Source organism: Panthera tigris, chromosome B2, assembly GCF_018350195.1.
Source record: "Panthera tigris isolate Pti1 chromosome B2, P.tigris_Pti1_mat1.1, whole genome shotgun sequence".
Classification (NCBI taxonomy): Eukaryota; Metazoa; Chordata; class Mammalia; order Carnivora; family Felidae; genus Panthera; species Panthera tigris.
This window is the reverse complement of record NC_056664.1, coordinates 79408681-79429753: the sequence shown is the minus strand read 5'-3', so window position 1 is coordinate 79429753 and position 21073 is coordinate 79408681. Positions and strand designations below refer to the sequence as shown.

Below are 21073 nucleotides of genomic sequence, written 5' to 3'. Positions count from 1 at the left end.
AGATAAGAATATATTCCCCTTGATTACCTTCTGGAGCTTTGTTGTTTTGCTTTTCACATCTGGATCTATAATCCACTTGGAGTTATTTTGCATATTGCATGATTTGCATATGTATTTCCAATTGTCCCCGCATTGGTTATTAAAGATATATTCCTTCTCCAATCACCTGCAGTGATATCTTTATAATAAATTAATGTTCTCAGGCGCCTGCGTGGCTCAGTCAGTTGAGCGTGCAATTCTTGATTTCGGCTCAGATCATGATCTCACGGTCATGGGACTGAGCCCTGTTTCAGACTCTGCACTGAGTGTGGAGCCTGCTTGAGATCCTCTCTCTCTCCCTCTGCCTCTCTCCCCCACTTGCGCTCTCTTTCTCTCTCTCTCAAAAACAAAAATAATAAGTCAATGTCCTCAAATGTGTATTTCTACTTCTGGACTCTCCATTCTGTTCCATTTTGTCAACTGGTTCATTTTTATGCCAATTCTTTACTTCCTCTTTACTGTGGTTCTGTAATAAATCAGGATACCTGCTGAAGCACATCCTCCCACCCTGTTTTTCTTCAAGAAAGGCTGCTTTGAATTTCCTGATAAGCATTTTGTCAAGTTCCATAGGAAAATCTAATGAGATCTAGATTAGAATTGCATTGAGTCTGTAGATCAATATGGGATAATTAATATTTTTACAATATTGAAACTTCCAACCCAGGACCATGATCTATTTTTCCATGTACTTATGTCTTTTAATTTCTCTCTATTGTATCTCATTGTTTACTTCATAGAGGACATTCAGATATTTTGCTAGATTTTTCTCTAGGTACTTATTCCTAGGTATTTTTGATGCAATTGTTAAAGGCACTTTTGCAAATTTCCTTTTCTAACTTTGACTTTTGTATATTGACTCTGTATTCAACATCCTTATTAAAGTCTCTTATTAATTCTAATAACTTATCTGCTAATTTAAAAAATTATATGTCCAATCTTATATAAATAATGGCACTTTTGTTTCTTTTTTTTCCAGTCCTCATAACTTTTTCTCATTTCTTGCCTTATTGTGCTGTCTAGTCCTTTCCATACAATATTGAATAGAAGTGGCATTTATATTCTCATCCCATTCTCAATATTAAAGGAAAACTTACAACACTTTACCATTAAATATGATATTTATTGTAGCTATTTTTTGGTAGTTATCTCTTTTCAGATTCAGGAAGTTCCCTTCTATTCCTATGCTTAAAAAAATCATAAATGGGCACTGACTTTGGCAAAGGCTTTTTCTGTTAATATGAAGGATTATATTGATTGATTCTATTTTTGTAGTTTACAGTTTTAAGAAGAATTTCCAAATCTTAATTTTTTAATCTATTTCACTTAGTATACTAAGATATTTTTTAATTGTATTTTTTTAGAGTTTATTTATTTTTAAGAGAGAGAGAGAGGGAGAGAGAGAGAGAGAGAGAGAGAGAGAGAGTGGGGGAGGGACGAGGAGAGAGAGGGAGACACAGAATCTGAAGCAGACTCCGGGCTCTGAGCTGTCAGCATAGAGCCTGATGCAGGGCTTGAACTCAGGAATGGCAAGGTCATGACCTAGGCCAAAGTTGGATGTTTAAACAACTGAGCCACCCAGGTGCCCCCACACTAAGATATTTTAAAGTTGATGTGATTTCAATATCTAAAGCCCCTTGTTCCTATTCTCTATTTTTTTCTGCTGGTTATTGTGTATGTCTTATTGTGTGCCTGGTTATTTTTATTATGAACTATATATTATATTTATGATATTTTTAATAGATATAATTGAAGATAACACCTGGGATGGTGTTATCTTCCTCCAGAGTAGATTTCTGTTTATTTATACCAGGTGCCTGGCAGCACGAATACTCTGTGCTGCCTGAGGCCACTACCACTCCAGATAACTTCAACCTACTGACAGAGTAGGGACTGATGTGATTTGAAGCTGAGCTACATATCCCGCAAGGGCCTATCTACCTTCACTGCTAAGGTATACTTTTGGGGATCCTAAGGTGGAGCAGCCTGCTTGGTGGGCCCTGGATTCTAATCCCAGCCCCAAAGCTTCCTGAAACCATCAAAAGCATCCTTCAGCTTCTCAGTTGCCTTCCTCAGCTAGCAGATGCCCCCAGGAAAAGTGGATCCAAACATTGAATATCCCTCCTTGGGACTCTGGTTCCCTCTCACATCCTCATCTAGGTTTATTTTGTTAGTATCAAAGTCTTCAGAAATAAATTTTTATATTTGGTCCAGCTTTTTAGTTTTCAGTAGAAATGTTAGTGTGAATTATTTAGCTTGCTAGTATTCAACGTTGGAAGACTTTGACTGATTTTCCAGTGTGAAAACAACCTTGCATTCCTGGAATAAACCTGATGTAGAAGTGATTTATCTTTTTTTTTTTTTTTTTTTTTTTTTTTAAATATATAGCTGGATGTGATCTGTTACTATATTGTTTAGGAGCTTTGATTCTATGTTCAGGAGTGACACTGACTGGTAATTTTGCTATCTAGTGCAGTCCTTGTTCTGACTTCATAAAATAACTTGACATCTTTTCACATGGATTTTGACTTTCTAAATATTCTTTTTATATTTTCTGGAAGAGTTTATGTAAGACTGGTGCTCTTTCCTCCTAAAACTTTGCTAGAATTTGTTGGTGAAGGCATCTGGACCTATCATTTTCTTTGTGGGAAAATTTAAAGACTCCGTTTTTTTTTTTTTTTTTTTTTTTAACGTTTACTTATTTTTGAGACAGAGAGAGACAGAGCATGAATGGGGGAGGGTCAGAGAGAGGGAGACACAGAATCTGAAACAGGCTCCGGGCTCTGAGCTGTCAGCACAGGGGCCCGATGCGGGGCTCGAACTCACGGACCGCGAGATCGTGACCTGAGCCGAAGTCGGCGCTCAACCGACTGAACCACCCAGGTGCCCCAAGACTCCGTTTTTAAAATAGTTAAAGGACTTTTCAGGTTTTTGTATTTCTCTTTTTATCAGTGTTGGTCGGTATATTGTATATTCTTGGGGATTAGATAATTTCATATAAATTTTATTTATTTATTTATTTATTTATTTATTTATTTATTTAATGTTAGTTAGTTAGTTACCTGTCTGTCTGTTTTTGGAGGGAGGAAGGGCAGAGGGAGATGGGGAGAGAGAATCTTAAGCAGGCTCCTTTCCAGCTTGGAGCTTGATGCAATGCAGGGCTCAATCTCATGACCATGAGATCATGACCTGAGCTAAAATCAAGAATCAAGAGTCGGGCACTTAACTGACTGGGCCTCCCAGGAGTCCCTCATCTAAATTTTAAAAGTTATTGGCAAAAAGTTGCTCAGAATAACTTCTTTAATTTTTTTCATGTTTGTAGCATATACAATGATGCCTTTTTCGTTCCTGATAGTGGCTATTTTTGCTTTCCTTTTTGCAAGACCAATCTTTTTAGAATTTTATCAGTTTTACCAGTCCTTTCAAAGAATCAATATTTGGCTTTTAACAGTATCCTTTCAATTGTGTGTTTGTTTTCTATTTCAATACTTCCTGTTTTTACTTTTATTATTTCCTTTTATCTACTTAAATTGCTTTTCTTTTCCTAAGTTTTAAAGATGGATGCTTAAAAAAAAAAAATAAATAAAGATGGATGCTTAGCTCATTGAATTTAAGCATTTCTTCTTTTCTGAGATGGTAGTTAAAGTTATACATTTTCCTGTAAAAAACACTTAGCTTGCATTCCATGAGTTTTGATGTGTAGTCCTTTTAATCATTTTGTTAAAATTTTCATTATGATGTCTGCACTGACCCATCAGTTTTTCCAGAAGTATATTGCTTAATTTTCAAATGTATGGAGATCTTCTAGCTATATTTTTGTTATTAATTTCTAGCGTTCATTGAGTTCATAGTTTATATAAATTCTAACCCTTTAAAAGTTGTCAGAATTGTTCTTTGGCACTGTATATAGTAAATTTTTGTAAGTGTTCACTGAGTGCTTCAAATTAATGTTTATTATATAGTTTTTGCATTCATTGTCCTATATATGTCCATTATGCCAAGTTTGTTAAATGTTTTCATCTTATGTGCTCTTACTGGGATGTTTTTGGTCTACCTGTTTTATAAATTCTGAGAGAGATGTATTAAAATCTCCCACTATAAATGTAAATTTTTCTGTTTCTCCTTCAATTATGTCTACTTTTGTTTTTGCATTCTGAAGTTATATCAGTAAATGCACACAAATTTATATGTATATTTTGTTGGTGAATTGAGTCATTTATTATTACTAAATGCGCCTCTTTATTTATCTCTTTGTCTACTTTATTGATATAATATAGCTACACTCATTTTCTTTTGGTTAGTATTTGAATGTTTTATCTTTTGCATTTCATGTTCTACTTTTCTGTATCTTATATTTTCAGTGTGTCTCTTTAAATAGCATAAAGTTGGGTTTTGTTTCTTGATCCCTCTGACAAACTTTAGCATTTCTGAATTCTAAAGTTGGACAATGTTTGTTTGTTCAATGGAGCATTTAGTCCATTTTTATTTATGAATAATTTATACGTTGGCTTTAAAACTATCATCCTACTATGTCTTTTTTATTGTCCAACCAATTCTATGTTCTTTCTTTTTTCTCTCTGTTTTTTTGTGGATTGATTACTTTTGGTTATTCCTATTTTGGCTTTCCTATTTTAGTTTTGAACATGCGTACTCTTACTATTTGTCAGTGGCTTCCCAGAAAACAACAGGAACTCTTGGCTTATCATACTAGTATGTTAATTAGCTACTTTTACTGTTCTCCCAGACAATGCAAAGACCTCATCACTTTTACTCCATTTATTCCCTTTCTCACTTAAATGTTATTTTTGTTTGCATTTCTGTTTAGCTTTTTCATTTCCACAATACGTTATTAATATTGTCTTATGGGGCACCTGGGTGGCTCAGTTGGTTAAGCATTCAGTTTCGGCTCAGGTCATGATCTCAAGGTTTACTAGTTCAGGCCCTGCCTTGGGCTCTGTGATGACAGCTCAGAGCCTGGAGTCTGCTTCGAATTCTATGTCTCCCTCTCTCTCTGTCCCTCCCTCGTTCATGCTCTGTCTGTCTGTCTCTCTCTCAAAAATAAATAAACATTAAAAATTTTTTAAATAAAATTCAAAATAAAATAAAGTATTGTCTTACATAGTCAGTGTTTACTTAGAATTGTGCATATGTTTACCATTTTTGTTGTTCTTTATTCATTTTTGCATCCCCAGCTTTCCCTCTGGGATCAAATTCCTTCAGCTTGAAAAACCTCTTCATTTAGGGCAGGACACATGTTGGCAAATTCTCTGTTTTAGTTTGTCTGAAAATTCTGTCTCATATTTATTCTTGGAGCCAGTGGGGAAGAAATGACATATATTTTAATTTCAAAAATGGATAAATTCCTAAGTGTGCTTTTTAGGACCATGTGAGGAGAAATGATAGGAAGGCTGAGAACCGAGAAAATGCTTGACTACACAGGTATCTCCCTTATACTGCCTTGCATTTGTCACCTCATTGGCTATACTGCATGAAATCCCACTGGTGACTTCTATTTAGCTTACCAGATCCCTCTCTTAAAGCAGCAAAATCTGTAGCAGTGTGAAGAGGCCAAAGCATGAATGCCTACTTAGTTTAACTAGGCTTTTCTGTCTCTTTATGGGACCCAGGCTTACTCAAAACATAAAATTGTTCACGAAAGGAGGAGAAAATCCAGTAATTTGGAAGAATTCTCCCAAAATCATGTTAGGAAGGGTCACAAAGTAGACAGTTCAGGAGAGCCTGGAAACATTAGCCCTACTAGTGCACGCCAAAGGCAAAGGTCAACTCCATTGCACTCAGACCAAGGAGGGCAGAGCTGTTGGTTCTGTTCAAACTTGAGATATGAGTCCCTAGGAATATAGCTTTAGAGCCTCCTGAACACACAGATTGTTTACCTCCAATGACCCAGGTCTCCTGAGAACTTGGCCTGCACTCCCACGTGGGCAGTACCTCCGGAGCACTGACGTCATCCTCACAGGCATTATCACATTTCTCTCAGGGCAGCTGTGGAGAGCAGGGCAGGCCCTGAGAACAGAGAGACACAGTAACAGGCTCCAAGCAAGCTGATATATTTTATCTTGAAAATGTCCTTTGCCAAAACCAGCTCCTATTCATACACCGTGCCCATTATCTGAAAACCGGGCCACTGGGAAGTAGGTTCAAAGAGGGTGATGGCTATATTGTTTCTTTCCTTTGGCTCTTGGAATGACCTGATGTTGCAGATCCCGTGGCACTTTAGAGAAAGGGAGAGGGGGAAAGGAGAGCCAGTCAAGTACAGCACACATCCATGAGAGGCAGTGGTGCCAGGGTTAAGAGCTCAGACTCTGGTCTGTTTTAACATCTCTGGCAACAAAGGGTCCAGAGGATGAAGGAATTAACCAGCCCCACTTCCCCGATGGCAATGCTGGGGGCACATAGCCCCACGAAAGGGAGCAGGGTCTGGGTACTAGGAGAGGACCCTGGCCAGGCTGCCCGCAGACTCTCCCTCATGTTGCAAGCCCCCTGGGGGAGAAAGGCAGACCAGTCAGACCTAGGAGGGAGCCTCCTCCCCACACTGAACATTGCACTCTGGCACCTTCAAAGCACCCTGGGAGCCTAGAATAAAAAGAGAACACAGCTGTTAGAGCAGGGACGTCTCACGGGCCCTGACCTAAGCTCTCAGTTGAAAAATACGAGAAAATAAAAAGATCAGCTTACCCCCTAATTTATCCGAGAGGGAAAAAGTAAAAATAAAAAATAAAGCATTGTATTCATTTACTTTCATGTTTCAGAATATAGGAAATACTGATTAAATTCCACTAGTAATAAATAAAATTCTTCCATTCTATTAGACTCGGTCAAAAAACGAATCTTCAATGGTGGGATTGCAAGTATTAGCAGGTGTATGGGGGACATTTGTGGGAGTTGGTGAGCCCATCCAATGCTCTAGGCTACCTCCATGAGGACCCTTGGCCCCCCAGTTTGGGCTAGAACTGAGTATTGAGCCTTCTGGTTCCTACTCCATGTCAGAGTCTCCCATCCTTTTTCCCAGCCCATGACCAAAGTCTTGGTGCCTTCCAGACCTTCCAGACCCTCTGGTCCCTCCCAGACCTTAGGTCTCTTCCTAAGACCCAGACTCTTCCAGCCACCCTAAGGTTCTCCCTGCTCAGACCACAGTGGGTCAGCGTGCCCTCGTTCTGCACCCCCTGGCCAGGGTTCACAGGCTCCAGGTGCCACCGGGCTGGCCTCATGCCCTCTGTCCACCTGCCACCTGACTCTCAGAGATGTTTTTTTTTTGTCCATAACTATAATAGCATGTGTTAATATGCTTGATAAACACAAATTTTTGGCTTTCTCCATTCTAGATTTTAAAAATATATTAAAATCTGGGGCGCCTGGGTGGCTCAGTCGGTTAAGCATCCGACTTCGGCTCAGGTCATGATCTCACTGTTTGTGAGTTCGAGCCCCGCATCGGGCTCTGCCCCTGGAGCCTGCTTCAGATTCTGTGTCTCCTTCTTTCTCTGCCCCTTCCCCACTCATGCTCTCTCTCTCTCTCTCTCTCTCTCTCTCTCTCTCTCTCAAAAATAAACAAATGTAAAAAAAGTTTTTTAAAAATCTTAAAATCTAAGAAACATTTTATGGAAGTATAACATACACACACAAAGTACACAGATTAAAGTGGGCAACCCACTAAGTTGTCACAAAGTGAGTGTAACCATCATCCAGCCCAAGACATAGAACAGGAAGCCACAGATAAACCCACCGCTAAACATGGTTTTGGAAATCTTGCCACAGGCCAGATGGAATTGAGTGTCAAGCCCCTGTGCTATGTATTCTCCTACTTCTCATCTGACACGACCTGAAAGGGTTTAAAAATCTTGTACAGTTATGTCTTTTGCAGCGATCTGACTGCACAGAGATCTTGTCTCACAGCAGACTGAAGATTTCGAGAGGGCAGGATCCCAGGTATCTGTTAGGTCCTCTGTAGGTAGAGTTTGAATAATCGAACAAATCTAGCCCTGGGCATGCAGGTGTCCCAAGCCCAAATCAGAGGCCATTAGGCACTATCTGTCCTCTATAGATGTCACAGGAGGACAATTGACCAGGGTCCCTATTCAGGCACTAGAGCATTATTCCCTTGACCCTACAGAGATAACCCTGGGATGTAGAAAGTAGTAATCCAGTTCATCAGTTCATCCAACAAGCATGGGTTAAACATTCTCTTTGGCCCAGGAAAGGCAACATAGGGCAGACACAGTCCCTGCCCTCAGGAAGAAAGCTGAGGCACCCAACATGTCAGGAAGTAGCAAGAAAAAACCCCTCATAGAATTCGAGCCACTGCCTCACCCCTGTTCCAGTCAGGCTACCCCCAGGAAGGGGGCTGGGGTTGCTGACCCAGTGGTAGATAGAAACGTACCTTCACCAGATGTCTTTGCTCTTCTGCAGGCCCTGCTATCCCGGTGGGTGTGGACGTGCAGGTGGAGAGCCTGGATAGCATCTCGGAAGTGGACATGGTACTCAGGGCCCTTGGTGGGGCAGCCTCTGGTGTGGAGTCCTGGGGTTAAGGTTCTGTGAGCACCCGTGGCTGGTGGGGCTGCATGGGTGCAGGCTGTCCCCTGGTTGGTGGAGCAGGGGCCGCAGGGAATAAAACGGGGACTCACTCAGTTGGCTCAAGTGCACTGAAGCCTAGAGCAGAGATTCTCGACTTGATGGGTAAAAGTAACTTGGGGAGTTGGTTAAATGCACATTCCTGGACCCCACCCTAGTCTTCCTGAACCAGAGTTTCTGGGAGTGGGACCCAGCACGTTATATTTTGAACACACTCCTCAAGTGATGTGACTGGTGAGATGAACCACACGTGGAGAAGCATGGGAGGTGGACATTTTCAGACAGAAATTCTGTAGTTTCTGCTCTCCAGTGCCTGCCTTGAGCATCGCTCCCCTACGCATTCCTTGGCAGGGTCCACCGAGGCCAGGTGGTGAGGGAGGGCTCTTTGGAGAAGCCTCGTTTCAGCTAAGACTTGAAGGGTAAGAAGTAGACAGTGCGGGGAGCGCCAGAGCAAGAGCAGGAAAAAGGCCCCTGAGGCAGAAGAAACAGGTTTACAAACATAACCTAAAACAGTGCAGCACAAAAGGAGGAAGAGGTGGGAGTAGAGGACTGGGCAGGTAGGGTGCTGCCTTCCATGGGTGACCCTGCAGGACAGCCAGAAGATGTACAGGTGTGCTGGTAAAGTAGAAGTTTGTGGGCACTATGCTCTGAGACCACCACCACTAGGTGTCTTTCCATCCTTGCTCCCAGAAGAGGATGTTTGGGGGCACTTATTTACTTATTTGCACTTATAACTTAGCACTCGCATCTTCTGGCTGCAGCAGAAGGGTCAGAGTCTTGGTCAAGGCATCAACTATGCAGGCAAGGAGACACTGTTTGGCAGAATGAGCTTTGAGGATGAAATTATAGCAGATATGCAGCTGTCCAACCCTTCATCCATTCATTCCTATGCCCCCCATTTTTCCATCCTGCAAATATCTATTGAGCGCCTACTATGTGCCCTGCCAGGCATGGAGTTAGGGCTTAGGGATTCAATGGTGGGCAGGACACACTTCTGCCTTCAAAGATTCTACAAGACCAATGGTAGAAACTCTCTTAAACGGTTTGTATCATTGGCTGTACAGGTTTCTCCAAGTGTGCGCTAACTCGAAACTGAATGCTTAGCCAATAGGTAAGGAGCCCTGTGTGCACAAGTCGAGGTGAGACAGAGCAGGACTTTGGGGAAATCCCGCCCTGCTGGCCCCCATGCCAGGCTGTCCGCCTTACAGCTGCGGGTTTCATTTGCAAAGCCTGAAGGATAGGCTGCTCAGTTTCCTGGGCTCCAACCTCATGATGCACTATGAACCATTCTCTTTCCTACGGTTTCCTAGCAGCACCATTGTTGCGGCCACTGTCCTACAGGGCTGCAGAACTGTCACCTCCAACTCTGGAAGCTGAGTCTGAGGTGTCTGTTACATTGGTTGATGATGAGTTGGCTGTAAGAAAGGAAGGTTTCTGGGGCGCCTGGGTGGCTCAGTCGGTTGAGTGTCCAACTTCGGCTCAGGTCATGATCTCACGATTCATGGGTTCAAGCCCCGTGTCAGGATCTGTACTGACAGCTCAGAGCCTGGAGCCTGCTTCAGACTCTATGTCTCCTTCTCTCTCTCCCCCTCCCCTGCTCATGCTCTGTCTGCTTCTGTCTCTCAACAATAAATAAATGTTAAAAAAAAAATAAAAAGAAATAAAAAGAAAGGAAGCTTTCTAAGCATTTCTGTTTGGTGTCATCTCGGACTCCCATAGGATTTCACCATGACCCTGTACCTGCGGCATTACTGGAAGGATGAGAGGCTGGCTTTTCCCAGCACCAACAACAAGAGCATGACCTTCGATGGCCGGCTGGTAAAGAAGATCTGGGTCCCCGATGTCTTCTTTGTTCATTCCAAAAGGTCATTCACCCATGACACCACCACTGACAACATCATGCTGAGAGTGTTTCCAGATGGGCACGTGCTGTACAGCATGAGGTAAATGCCCATGGGGTCACTGTTTCTTTGTCTAATGCCATTCTACTATATATGATCAGTCTCTTTGGCCCTGAAGAGTTTATCGCTGTCATTAGGCTTGTGGGCTATACAGATGGTCCAAGTCTCCTGACACCTGTTAGAACTTTCTAAAGATGAAATGATCACCCTAGTAGCCAGTGACTTCCCGTCATCTGGGATCTTAAACTCAGGCTAGGAGACTAGTTAGGCTCGAATGAGTTTGGGGAATCAATGCCCTTCTAGATACCTTCCACCCCTGAGAGCCTATGATTCTAGTTTGTTGGTAATAAAGATTAAAAAGGGTAACAATAGGGGTGCCTGGGTGGCTCAATCAGTTAAGCGTCAGACTTAGGGTCAGGTCATGATCTCACAGTCCATGAGTTCCAGCCCTGCGTCGGGCTCTGTGCTGACAGCTGAGAGCCTGGAGCCTGCTTCTGATTTTGTGTCTCCCTCTCTCTCTCTGCCTCTCCCCCACTCCTGCTCACTCTCTCTCTCTCTCTCAAAAATAAATAAACATTAAAAAAAAAGGTAACAATAGCTACTGTTTATTGAGTGCTATTGCAGATTGACTTGTGGACTAATGAGTGTTACACAGGCTTATTCCACATCTTCTTGGCCTGCTTGTATGCTTCACCAGAATTCAATGCTAATAGCCTTGGGGTGGTGGAGGGTGGGGGGAGGGCATAACCAACCAGGCATCCTTGAGGGAGGCAGCCCGCTGGCTGAAGGCAATGCCCAGAGAAGGGTGCAGATGTGGGCCACTGACAGCCAACACCCTCAGTAGCCGGGACCTGGGCCATGTCTTATGGAAGGACAGAACTCTAAAAGTTAGGGTCCTGCAACTTAGATACTGGGATTTCCAAACTGCTGAAGTAGGTGTGAGGAGGCAGCTGCTCTTGGTCATGCCAATAACTCACTGCATGAGCCAATATGCTCTTTTGGGTTGCCTAGGATTACAGTCACTGCCATGTGCAACATGGACTTCAGCCACTTTCCCCTGGACTCCCAGACCTGTTCTTTGGAGCTGGAAAGCTGTAAGTATCCGTATTCTTAATGACAGATCTTTGCCTTTTTCCCTGTCCAATCCTTGTGCCATTTTAGTAACGTGAGACCACGTACTGCCTGCCAGTGTTAAGACCTGTTCTCACCGAAGCTGGTGTAGGATTTCCCTGTTGTTTCAGCCTGCGTCAGAATCAAAGGAGTCAAATTAACTTATTTTCCTCTCCCCAAAGATGCATATACAGATGAAGATCTGATGCTGTATTGGAAGAATGGGGATGAATCCCTGAAAACAGATGAGAAGATCTCCCTGTCTCAGTTTCTGATTCAGAAATTTCACACCACTTCCAGACTGGCCTTCTACAGCAGCACTGGTAGCTAATGTTTGCCATGGTCTAATTCAAATGTGGAAGAAAACACATGAGAATTCTCCAACCTTAAACTTTTCCCTTTCTAATGAAAATGAATTTGCATTATTAAATAACATATAGTTCTACCAAACATTAGCAGCACTTAAAAGCAGGGTTTTAAAAAGTTGCTGTCATGTCTCTCATGGCCAGAGGCAACCACTCCTAACGAAGTGGAACACACCCTTGCAAACATCTTGCTTTAATTATGTAATTGCACAGTTGTGGGGTCATGTTTTACATGCTGTTCGGTAATCTAGTTTATTTGACTTAATGATATAGATGATAGCTTTCCGAGGAAATGTATTTATTACTTATATTTCAATCTATAGATTTATTTTTAATGCATGGTGTAACTCATCCTGGACCCTGGGCTGTGTCTGAAGTTTTGAGAGGATGCACTTGTCAGTCCCTTTCTAATCTCACTGTGAGCTCTTGTAGTAGTTTTCAGAGGGCTGTCATAATAAAGTACCATGGTCTGGGTGCCTGAAACAACTGGAAGGTATTTGCCAAGGTTCTGGAGGCCAGAAGTCTGCAGGACATGCGCCTCCCTTAGGCTCTAGGGAGGAACCTTTCCTTGTCTCTTTCTAGTTTCTGGTGGGTGCTGAATTGCTCTGATGTCAGCTTCTGTTATCATATGGCATTCTCCCTGCGTCCCTCTCTGTGTCTTCACATGCTGCTGTTTCTGTGTCTCTCTGTCCACACTTCCCTCTTCTCTAAGGACACCAGTTGTTGGATTATGGCCCATCCTAATCCAATATGACCTCGTCTCATCTAGATTCCATGTACAAAGACTCTATTTCTAAATAAGCTCACATTCACAGATACTGGGAGTTAGGACTTGGACATATCCCAATTCAACCCACGATAGCCCTGTGGTAGCTACAGGACCCTAGAGGACTTCTCACTTAATTACTCTTTGTGTATTGGGAAGCCCAGGCTCTTCTGTGGAAAGCTTTTGTTCTACTTTCTGCCCCCACATGGCCACCATCTCCCTGTTCATCTGCCCCCCACACACCCCTCTGTCCCCAACATCAAACGTGGAGAAAGTTCAAGCCTCAGTCAAGGTTGTGTTAGTGTTTAGACAGCTCAAGCTTTCTTCACTTTATGCCCACAGTGCTTGTCCTCATCCCTTTCTTCCCTTTTCTGTTGATATGTATGTCCACAGAATTTTCTTTTCTCATATCTTCTTGGTAAGTTCAAACCAACTCTCTTTCTAAAACCAATTTTAAGAATGTCTTACATAACTTTTTATTATGTGCCACTGTTTTTTAAAAATATTTTTTCTTTTTTTATTGAGGGACAGAGTGCATGCATGCACACGCCCTCGCGCACAAGTAGGGGAGGGGCAGAGAGAGACGGAGACAGAGAATCCCAAGCAGGATCTGTGCTGTCAGCATAGAGCCTGATGCAGGGTTCCATCCCACAAATGATGAGATCATGACCTGAGCCAAAATCAAGAGTCAGACACTCAACAGACTGAACCACCCACGCTCCCTTTTATTTCTTTATTTTAGAAAGACAGAGAGAGCATGAGTGGGGGAGAGAGGAAAGAGGGGGAGAGAGAGAGAGAGAGAGAGAGAGAGAGAGAGAGAGAGAGAATCTTAAGCAGACTCCATGCTCAGCATGGAGCCCAACATGGGGCTTGATCCCTTGATCCTACAACCCTGGGATCATGACCTGAACTGAGATCTAGAGTTGGGAGCCCAAAGGACTGAGCCACCCAAGCACCCCCAGAGTATACATTTTTAAGGATCCTGGTTTCTTCCTAGTGTTTCCAAGGCAACTCTCCCTGATTTTCTTCCAAGGAAAGGATAGTGGAATAGTCCTTAGCAGAATGAGGGCAACTCTCAGCCTTTCCAGAAAAACCCTGTGCAAACCTAAGGAACAATGTGATTTGCTTCATGGGTGCCAATTTAAGTGTGGAAAATCTGACATGACTGGGTAAGCGCTGTGGTATGAATAAAGGATTGGGAGTTTCTGTCATAGTTGAAGAGTACTTTCTATTTATCCACTCCACTGAAAGCACCTACCTCATTGAAATAACCCAGGAACTTACATAGTAAACCATTCGCCAAGCTTCTAATGGACTCATCCTATTGTTCCAGCCTTTCCCTATTGATCCACCCCTTCCTTTCCCTGACTCAGTACTATCTTTCCATGCCAGCCAGTTGGGCTTTGTCCCCTTCCTCAGCAGCATTTTTCTGGGTGCAGCCTGAGGTCCTCCTGCATCCAACCCATCAGGGCAGTGTGCTTGACAAACAGATTTCTGGGCCCTCTTGCAAGCTACTGAGTCAGCATCCCAGGCTGGGCTGAGATGGGAGTGGGGTAGGTGTGTGCACACAGTTTCAGTCCACTTTATACATTTATACTGTCCTTGCCACCATCTGTGGTCCCAGTGATTGGGTATCGATTTTGTGGATCATTTGAAGCCTTACCATTTTAGTCTTTGTTTACAACCACTCATCTTGTGATGTATGTGGAGGTTGGCTCAGCTGATAATCTACAACAAAGGGAATAGTGATAAGATCCCAGCTCTGCGGGCTCCTGCCTCACTGGTATTGGAATCAATAAAATAGAACCAGTCCCCCTGTCTTAGGTTCCTGAGCTGTGAGTCCTCAGGAAATATGGTCCTGGTTTGCAAATAACAAATACCAAACAAGCAGCTAAACCTAGATCTCTCTACCTTTTCCCAAAGTGCTATGGAGAGAAATTAGGTAATATTGAATGAATAAATGTGTTTATAGGAGAGAGGGCTTCGATTTTAGAAAGGAGATATATTCTATTAAGTCAATGATCATTCACTTTGAACTTTCTGCTGGAGATGAGAGCAATATGGGGGAACCCAGGGAAGGAGTTTGTTTTTGCCTCTCTCACTGAACCTCACTTGCTTCCTCCTGTGTCCCCCAGGCTGGTACAACCGTCTGTACATTAACTTCACGTTGCGACGCCACATCTTCTTCTTCTTGCTCCAAACCTATTTCCCTGCCACCCTGATGGTCATGCTGTCCTGGGTGTCCTTTTGGATCGACCGCAGAGCTGTGCCCGCCAGAGTTTCACTGGGTAAAAGCATGTGATAAGGTGTGATAGGGTGGTTATTTTTTCATAACTGATCACTATAAAAAGAAAAAGTAGGGGCGCCTGGGTGGTTCAGTCGGTTGAGCATCCGACTTCAGCTCTGGTCAATATCGCGCAGGTGACGAGTTCGAGCCCTGCGTCGGGCTCTGACAGCTCAGAGCCTGGAGCTGCTTCCGATTCTGTGTCTCCCTCTCTCTCTGCCTCTCCCCCACCCGTGCTCTCTCTCTCTGTGTCTCAAAAATAAAGATAAACAGTAAAAAAAAAAAAAAAATTTTTTTTTAAAAGAAAGAAAAAGTAAAATCATTATTCAGAGTTCTTAACTGATTGGCTGCCAGAGCCAAAAGGAGCAGACTTGCCTCCTGCTTCTTGCCCTCACTGTTCCCACACTGCTCTCAGCTTCCTAGACTATTTTACGAAAACCACAGGGAGCTACAACTGCATCGGCTTTGCTCGAGTCATTTCAGAAGGAAAAGGCTTGTCTGGGGAATAGATGTCCACTACCAGCAGTGTTAAAACTCACTACGTTGATGAATAAGACAATTCTGCAAATGCCAAAAATTTATTTTGTAAATACAAGAATTTTGTTTGTTGGCCTTGTTTGCACAGAGTGAGAGTTTGAAAGCAGGGCCTGTATCAGGAGACTTGGGGGGAGGGAAAGGGCTGTATGCCCTGGAGTTGTGGTTTTAGTCCTTGCAGACCCTAAATTCCAGAGTGAACCGTAACAGCTCATCGTTGTCAATCTGGACAAAATCAGGCTGGGCTCCCAGAAATGTGAGGGTTTAACCTGCAAGGCACAGCGAGGAAGAAACTAGCATGCAGGCTTCTGGGAATTTCCACAGTCTTCAGAGACTTAACGTGGCCCAGAGAGAGAATAAAGGCCATTCCTTGTGGTGTGGGAAGTTTCCTTTAGTGGTGTCCTTTACTCACTGTTTCAAATTCCACATCTGGATGGGTCCTCCGTGAAGCCCTGCTGATGTGGTCAGCCATATCGCAGAGACCCAGTCCCCCAAGGGGCGTAGAATGAAAGAGGACCAGCAGTGAGCTGGCCAGGAGGGGGGCTGCCTGCTTCCTGTGGGGCAGATCCTCAGCATGGATGTTTCCATGCCCCGGGGATTTCTCGTTAGATTTAAGAGATGGAGAATATAACACGGTGACTCAGTGGACTGTGGGAGCAGTTCTGTACCCTTGTCGGCGGCTGAACTAGAGCTGGATGTTGCAGGTATCACCACCGTGCTGACCATGTCCACCATCATCACGGGCGTGAACGCCTCCATGCCCCGCGTGTCCTACATCAAGGCGGTGGACATCTACCTCTGGGTCAGCTTTGTGTTCGTGTTCCTCTCGGTGCTGGAGTACGCAGCCGTCAACTACCTGACCACGGTGCAGGAGCGGAAGGAGCGGAAGCTCCGGGAAAAGGCGAGACAAGTTTCATTCATTTCCTGTCCTAGCTCAAGCTACTGGTTGGATGACAATGGCAGGAAGGAGGGTTGTGTGTAGAAAAGGGCGATGTTTATGCAAAAGGAGGGAGATCTATTTTAGAGTAGGTTCTAGCTTCTACCACAAAGGATCCCAGAAAGCAGAAAGTCTTTAGATCAAGACTAGGAACAGGAAGACTTGGATCCTTAGGTCCAATTCTGCTACTTATACTGGGCTTCCGTTTCCTCATCTGTAAAAATGGTATAGCTGAACCCTCACCTCTCCTTCCTCCCAGGGTTATTGTAAAGATCTCATGAAGTAATGTATATAAAAATTATTTTGAAGCTATGGGGTTCTAGAGTATCTAGTATAGTATAGTATCTAAAGCATCTAGATAGTATAGTATCTAAAGTGTCACTGTTACTATTGAACATGTTTAGGGATGGTGCCTCCATGTCCTATGACCAGGCAAGGAGAGTTCTAGAGTTGAACATTCCTGTGTTTATCTGCGCTCTGACCCAGTGAAAATTCAGCCACATACAACTTTAGCCTTTAGACTCATTGGAAATACTATGCTATATACACTGCACTGCAGTATATTAACCCATAGCATGAGATACAGTGGAAATGAGAAATTCAGGCAATGTGCATAGGCCTTTGGCACAGGGAGGGAAAGTCAATTCCTTTCATATTCAGACTCTCATTAATCTCAATAAGAAATAAAATGTCAACTTGTTAACCAAATCATTGCTCATCATCGCACCAATTGAAATGGGCATTCTCCTAAAAGGTATAAAGATCAGGGGATATGAAAATCCCACATTTATGCACGTCTAGGTGGCTAATAGCTCCTTAACATAAGGGACTTTTAAATTTTAGGAAAAGAGGATGTGTTACCTTTTCAAAAATAGTCTTTCAATGCCCACATCATATGTGTTAAATATTTCTACACTACCTCCAAATAGGCTAAATCGTTTAAGAATTTATTTTTAAAATTCTATTCAAACCTTTTCTACTTTAGCATTTGAGTGGCATTCACTCAGATTTTCAATAATCTGCGCATCGGTCATTGTCAAATGATTTTGGATTATATTAAACATTTTTGATTTATAATCAAATGAACTTTCCCATATAGAGTTGTTGAAAAGAATAACAAGCCTTCACCTGACAAATATGGGCTCATGAATTGTTGAATGGTGCCAGCTAGAAGCCCACTCTTTGCTGACTCAAATTTTGGAAAGAAGTTAAGTGAAACCATTTCCTTCCTTAAAAAAGGCATTGCAGGGGCGTCTAATGGGCTGAGTTGGTAGAGCATGTGACTCTCCATCTGAAGGTTGTGAAGTCAAGCCCCACACTGGGCATGGAACCTACTTAAAAAATAAAATAAAATAATAAAAATGCATTGAAGGCACCATGACCTTTTATGCTTTAGAATAAGGACACTTTCCTACCTAGTCATCTTTTGATTCATGCACAAAGAGGTGGAGACCCACAACTGGAATGAGAATGTGCAGGTTTAAAGTTTTGACTCTGACGCTAGCTATGTAATTTCAGGAGAACTATATAGCCTCTCTGTGTCTTCGCCTCTCTGCAGCTGAGAGCATGTGAACTCAATCAGTGATTCTGGACCCCGGCTGCACAGTAGAATCACCTGGGGAGCTTCGAATTAATTCGTTTAGAGTGGAGCCTGGGTGTGGCCATTTTAAAGAGCTCCTGGATGATTCTAATATGCAGCCAGGGCAGAGAGTCATTGGACTGAGTGATCTCTGGAGATCCTTCTAGTTCTGCCTTTCTGTGGTTCTGAGTAGCCAGAGGGCTTTGCTTTCGGCCCAGGCCACCTCCTCTGCACCTCCCCAGGGTCTAAACATGCCTGCCACCTCTCTTGTGTTTGCTGCCTGCAGTTCCCCTGCACGTGTGGAATGCTTCACTCAAGAACCATGATGCTGGATGGAAGCTACACTGAGTCTGAGGCCAACAGCCTGGCTGGGTACCCACGAAGCCATATTCTGACAGAAGAAGAAAGACAAGACAAAATAGTGGTCCATCTGGCTGTGAGCAATGAATCCAACTCCTCTAGGAAGAAGGGGCTTCTGAAGGGCCAGATGGGTCTTCGCATCTTCCAGAATACCCATGCCATTGACAAGTACTCCAGGTTGATATTTCCTGCCTCCTACATATTTTTCAACTTAATTTATTGGTCAGTGTTTTCCTAGAAGCCCTGAGGCTATGCTTGGGAAAGGACATAGACATCTATGGGGCCTGGCTAGCCGTCTGCACATGGACCTGCTGACCACTCTTCCCTCACCAGACGGAGCAGCTGCCCCTGGACCACCAGATCCTGGACCACGATGGCAATACCCCCTCTCAGAGGAGCCCAGGAGCCCTCCAGCTCCCTTTTCCCTGACCTCATGGGTTTGCTCCTCATTAACGGTGTGTTCTGTGTCCTACTTCATGCCTCATTGGGACTGTCTTCTTCTGTTCTTGTGTGTAAACAAGAGCACAAGAGCCCCCCCCCCCCCATAAAAATGACTCAAATGCCTCCTAGATATTCTGATACCCTAAGGAAGCCCAGGATTCAGTTGTGAAGGGACAAGGAAGAATAAAGGGCAAGCTTAGGGGCTTTATGGATAAGAGACAGGAAATAGGATTCAAAATAGGAATTAAAAAATATGTAAACCCGTACAACTAGATTAAGTGCCTACCTAGGATGGAAAAAAAAAAAAAAGCTCAGATCCCTGATTGGAAATGATTTGACCTGTGTGAGTCTGGCAACTCACAGGATTTTGCAATCCATTCAATCATTCGTTAAATATTGAGCACCTACCTTGTGCCAGGTACTGTGAAAACGAACAAATAGAAGTCTCTTTTCTCAGAGAACTTCTCTAAGCTTGCACTCATCCTACATATGGCAGAGGGTACTTCTGCCCTTCTTTCTCTCCCAGCCCCCACTTACCCCATGGATCTGTTCTGTTTGCTGGTGCTTTTACTTCTATGTCTGTCTAGAAAAGCACTTTCTGTCTCCTGTGAGGCCCTCCTAAGGCCAGCTTAATACTTCTTTCTTGGAATCTCCATTCAGGGCAAGTATAGTATTGGGGAGAAGGCCAGGGACTTGAGAATGGGTGATAACAGAACTTGGTCTTGGAGAGGAAGGAGCCATGAGTCTGCTGTGGAAATGTGTTCCACATGCCATCCTACCTCCCTTTCTGGGCTTCTCCCCCAGCAGACAGATGACCTCAATAATTCCTGTGTCCACCCCTTCCCCCACCCCAAGGGTGGGCAGAACTGCCCCTGTACCCTGGAATGATTTCTCCTTTCCACAAGGAATTGACTTTCCTCTAATGTGGCTAAGCTCAAATTAGGAAAGCAATCTGATTTATTGAATCTATAGTAAGTTGTGAATGACCATTCCTCTTAATCCTATTTTAGGTGTTTTCTAGTTAACTCAAGTGAACTTCTAATTAGCAGTATTTATGGAAATATAAAGGATATGATTTTGAGAAGGGGGCCTTTTCTTTAAATCACAGCACTTGGGGGGGCGCCTGGGTGGCGCAGTCGGTTAAGCGTCCGACTTCAGCCAGGTCACGATCTCGCGGTCCGTGAGTTCGAGCCCCGTGTCAGGCTCTGGGCTGATGGCTCGGAGCCTGGAGCCTGTTTCCGATTCTGTGTCTCCCTCTCTCTCTGCCCCTCCCCCGTTCATGCTCTGTCTCTCTCTGTCCCAAAAATAAATAAAAAACGTTGAAAAAAAAATTAAAAAAAAAAAAATCACAGCACTTGGAATCAGAGGGCTGATCTGGGGAGTAGGGAGGGAATGCCCAGCTCAGATTTCTTGTTTAATAAAAGAAGTTGTTCTGCTCTGTCCCCTACCTGCTGCCCCTTCTACCTTCCTGCTCAGGGTCTGAGCATCTAGTCCTTTGGTCACAAGTATACAAATGGTACAGGAAGAGAGTATAACCCTGCCTTAAATCAAGTGAGCTCTGGCCTGTGGAGTCTGCTTTGCAGCTCCTGACTTCCAGGGGCAGAGCTTTTTAGTTCCTGAAGATTAGAGCACAGGTAGGTACCAGAGCCTCCTGAAGTTTCAAGTCAAGGGCCCGTACATCCTTGATCTGCTCACTTCTCCCGCACCACAACCGCCATACGGTTGCCCTATGCATCTCCGCTTCTCTGGTCCTTCCTTTCGTCAGTTACCCACCCATTTCCTCTGTTCCCATACCCATTCCTTGTGTGATCCTGGTCCCAGACACCCCTTTGCTTTGCCACTCTACTGTCCCTGTTGAGACCCAGACTCACCATCTCTGGCCACCAACCCTACCAGTACAGAGGCTGTGTGATCAGGACTGGGATTTGAGGAGTTAAACTCTCAACAGGACAGCCTCCAGGCAATAATATGGCATAGATTACCTTGGGCAACTGCGAGTTTGGGAGGTTCCCAAGACCACTCTCAGGTTTAATAATTCACTGGAAGGACTTTCAGAACTCAGAAGAACCATTATACTCACAGTTATGCTTGGATGTGGTAAAAGGACACAGATTAAAATCAGTGAAGGAAAGCAGCATTTAGGGCAGGGAGCAGGAGAGACCAGGCACAATTTT

At 43.7% G+C, this 21073-nt stretch overlaps 1 protein-coding gene across 1 annotated transcript in view; it reads left to right on the top strand.

Moving 5' to 3' along the window:
• LOC102960494 (gamma-aminobutyric acid type A receptor subunit rho2) overlaps positions 1 to 18696 on the top strand; it is a 41198-nt gene extending 22502 nt beyond the window's left edge. Inside the window, exons 3-9 of the mRNA XM_007076927.3 lie at positions 8461 to 8528; positions 10342 to 10565; positions 11535 to 11617; positions 11816 to 11956; positions 14900 to 15052; positions 16287 to 16483; positions 18385 to 18696. Of these exons, the coding sequence (XP_007076989.2) occupies positions 8461 to 8528; positions 10342 to 10565; positions 11535 to 11617; positions 11816 to 11956; positions 14900 to 15052; positions 16287 to 16483; positions 18385 to 18696 (1178 nt within the window). The remainder of the gene's footprint in view (positions 1 to 8460; positions 8529 to 10341; positions 10566 to 11534; positions 11618 to 11815; positions 11957 to 14899; positions 15053 to 16286; positions 16484 to 18384) is intronic.
• Positions 18697 to 21073: the final 2377 nt, after the last annotated feature.